Consider the following 2,510-nt stretch of genomic DNA (forward strand, 5'->3'; position numbering starts at 1 on the left):
CCTGTAGATCCACTGTAGACCCACTGTAGATCCACCTGTAGACCCACTGTAGACCCACCTGTAGATCCACCTGTAGACCCACTGTAGATCCACCTGTAGACCCACTGTAGACCCACCTGTAGACCCACTGTAGACCCACCTGTGCTGGTTCCTTGTTGATTTTATTGCTATATTTATGATTATTTTATGTGAGGCACCAGCCAGGCCTCCCTTCTGACACATAGGATGTTTTTGACTGGTATGTGTGGGATTTACTGTTATTGGTTAGATTTAATGGTTTTTAACCAGTCACACAAAGACATGTAATTTAAAGAATTACAAATACACACCCTTCAAAATACTGAATGATAAAGACAAGACAGAACTCAGACAACTGTAATAGTTTTTTCTTCAGATACATTATGTACAGTAAATTAGATAAACAACCATAAATCCTCCCATAATTGGACTTCTAGTTCAGTCCTTTGGTTCAGACCAGAAGCTTTACGCTCCAAAACCTGGATTCTTTAACTCCACAGAAAACAGACATTTGCTCTTCAGGCAGAAAACCTTTTAACTCCATAAAAAGGCAACAGATGGAGTCATACAAAAACAAGAGGTATCAGAAGGAGCTAGAACAAAAAACAGACACATTTTTACAGTCAAGCATATTTCTCTTAAAAATAAAAATGAACGAATTGACTTGGAAGAAGGTTTGTGACTGGATGTGATTTATAACAAACACTAGAAAAGAAAATATCAACTGTTTTAGTTTGATGTTCTTAGTTTGAACACACACATACATGGTTTTATTTTGAAAGGGAGACTTACGTTATTGCATTTATCATATCTGCGTGTTCGACCGATCAAGCTGCTTCGACTTGTGGTGACATCATTTTATGGTGACTGGAATCAGCAACACTTTTTACAACTTTTACACAACGATTTTTAGTTTTGTTTCGACGTTTACTCCATGAGGATGTTTACGTCTCACAAACGTTGCGTAGGACCAGCGCTGTGGAGCTCTGCCTCGTCGGAGGGGCGAGCACACAAACATGATACTAATCAGAGACGACATTAATTACATTAATTTTTATTTCAAAAGTGATTTTAAATATCATACTAATTATTATCATTAATATAGAACAAAACACTAATGTTTTCTTTCTTTTTAGAAATGAGTTTTTTATTTACTTTAATAAAGTGAGGCACATCTTGTGCTGTCACAAGCTTTCACAGTTAAAAGGATTTCTATAGATTTGATGGTTTTTCTGGAACCTGGTACCAACTGGTTTATGGAGCAGTACTGCTACATCAGTGGGTTTTAACTGGTCTCCATCTGCTCCAGACAAGTCTGGACCAAAGAAAACGTTTCAAACTGATTTAATGAGCAGCTTTATGAGAGCTCACAGTGTCTCACTGACTGGACCATCAGAGTGTTTGGTCAAGCTGAAGGTCCAGGACTGACCTGCTGAGTCACTGGACTTGTTTGTGCCCGTGCAGGGCTGGGATCTGTGTTTTTGGATCATCCAGGGTAAAGAAGATCATGGTCTGGTCTGAACACTGACCTGCACACGTTAGTGATGTCAGCTCCAGAGTAACCCTCCATCTGCTCTGCGATCTTGTCCAGGTCTACGTCGTGGGCCAGCTCCAGCTCCTTCAGGTTGATCCTGAGCAGCTCCACCCGCCCTTTAACTGAAACACAGGAAGCTGTCAGAGCGGACAGGAAGTGGATGAAGCCCGCACCCTGACCTGACGACACTGAGGAGAACATCACAGTTTGTTGTTGACAACATTTTAAGACCACATCCATTAGGCTGAAGATGGACCCTTGATGGTGAAGACCACCACAAACTGGTTCTGATGCTGATGCTGACAGAGAAGAGACAAAGTTAACTGAAGAGGTTCAGATCAGAAATGACTCCTGCAAGTCATGTGATTTCAACATGGCCTCAGGAAATGCAAGACCACCACAGTTTTGGAAAGAAACCAGCAGAAATATGAGGCCATCTTGTAACGTGACAATGGATGAGATTAAAGCAGGCAGGAAAACACCTGGGAGCCTCTTCTGTGTGAGACTTGGTCCAAACCACATGATTACATCAACATGAGTAAAGTTGTCTCTTACACTGCCTTTAAGCAGTGCAGATTGTCAGAGGGGATTCTTACACCAACTTAATAAAAACTTAGTACCACATATTCCAGACTATAACTCAGATTTTCTCATAATTTGTCTGGTCCTGAGACTTAAACTCCACTTCCTGTTTTCTTCTTCATGAGGCAGTTTGACTGATTCAACCCGACTGACATGAACCAAGGAGTGAACATTACCGTCTGCAGCCATGAGATGGCGCTCTAGGCTTGTGATGACCACAGTTTATGTTGAGTTTGTAGTGAGTGTGTAGCTTGTGATGACCACAGTTTATGTTGTGTTTGTAGTGAGTGTGTAGCTTGTGATGACCACAGTTTATGTTGTGTTTGTAGTGAGTGTGTAGCTTGTGATGACCACAGTTTATGTTGTGTTTGTAGTG

The 2,510-nt window shown here is 41.2% G+C and overlaps 1 protein-coding gene across 1 annotated transcript in view; it reads right to left on the reverse strand.

Moving 5' to 3' along the window:
* Positions 1–2,510, reverse strand: part of katna1 (katanin p60 (ATPase containing) subunit A 1) — a 31,172-nt gene that overhangs the window by 3,985 nt on the left and 24,677 nt on the right. The window contains exon 10 of the mRNA XM_014029135.1: positions 1,548–1,674. Coding sequence (XP_013884589.1) covers positions 1,548–1,674 — 127 coding nt within the window. The remainder of the gene's footprint in view (positions 1–1,547; positions 1,675–2,510) is intronic.

The sequence above is a fragment of the Austrofundulus limnaeus genome, unplaced genomic scaffold (genome assembly GCF_001266775.1).
Source record: "Austrofundulus limnaeus strain Quisiro unplaced genomic scaffold, Austrofundulus_limnaeus-1.0 Scaffold859, whole genome shotgun sequence".
Lineage (NCBI taxonomy): Eukaryota > Metazoa > Chordata > Actinopteri > Cyprinodontiformes > Rivulidae > Austrofundulus > Austrofundulus limnaeus.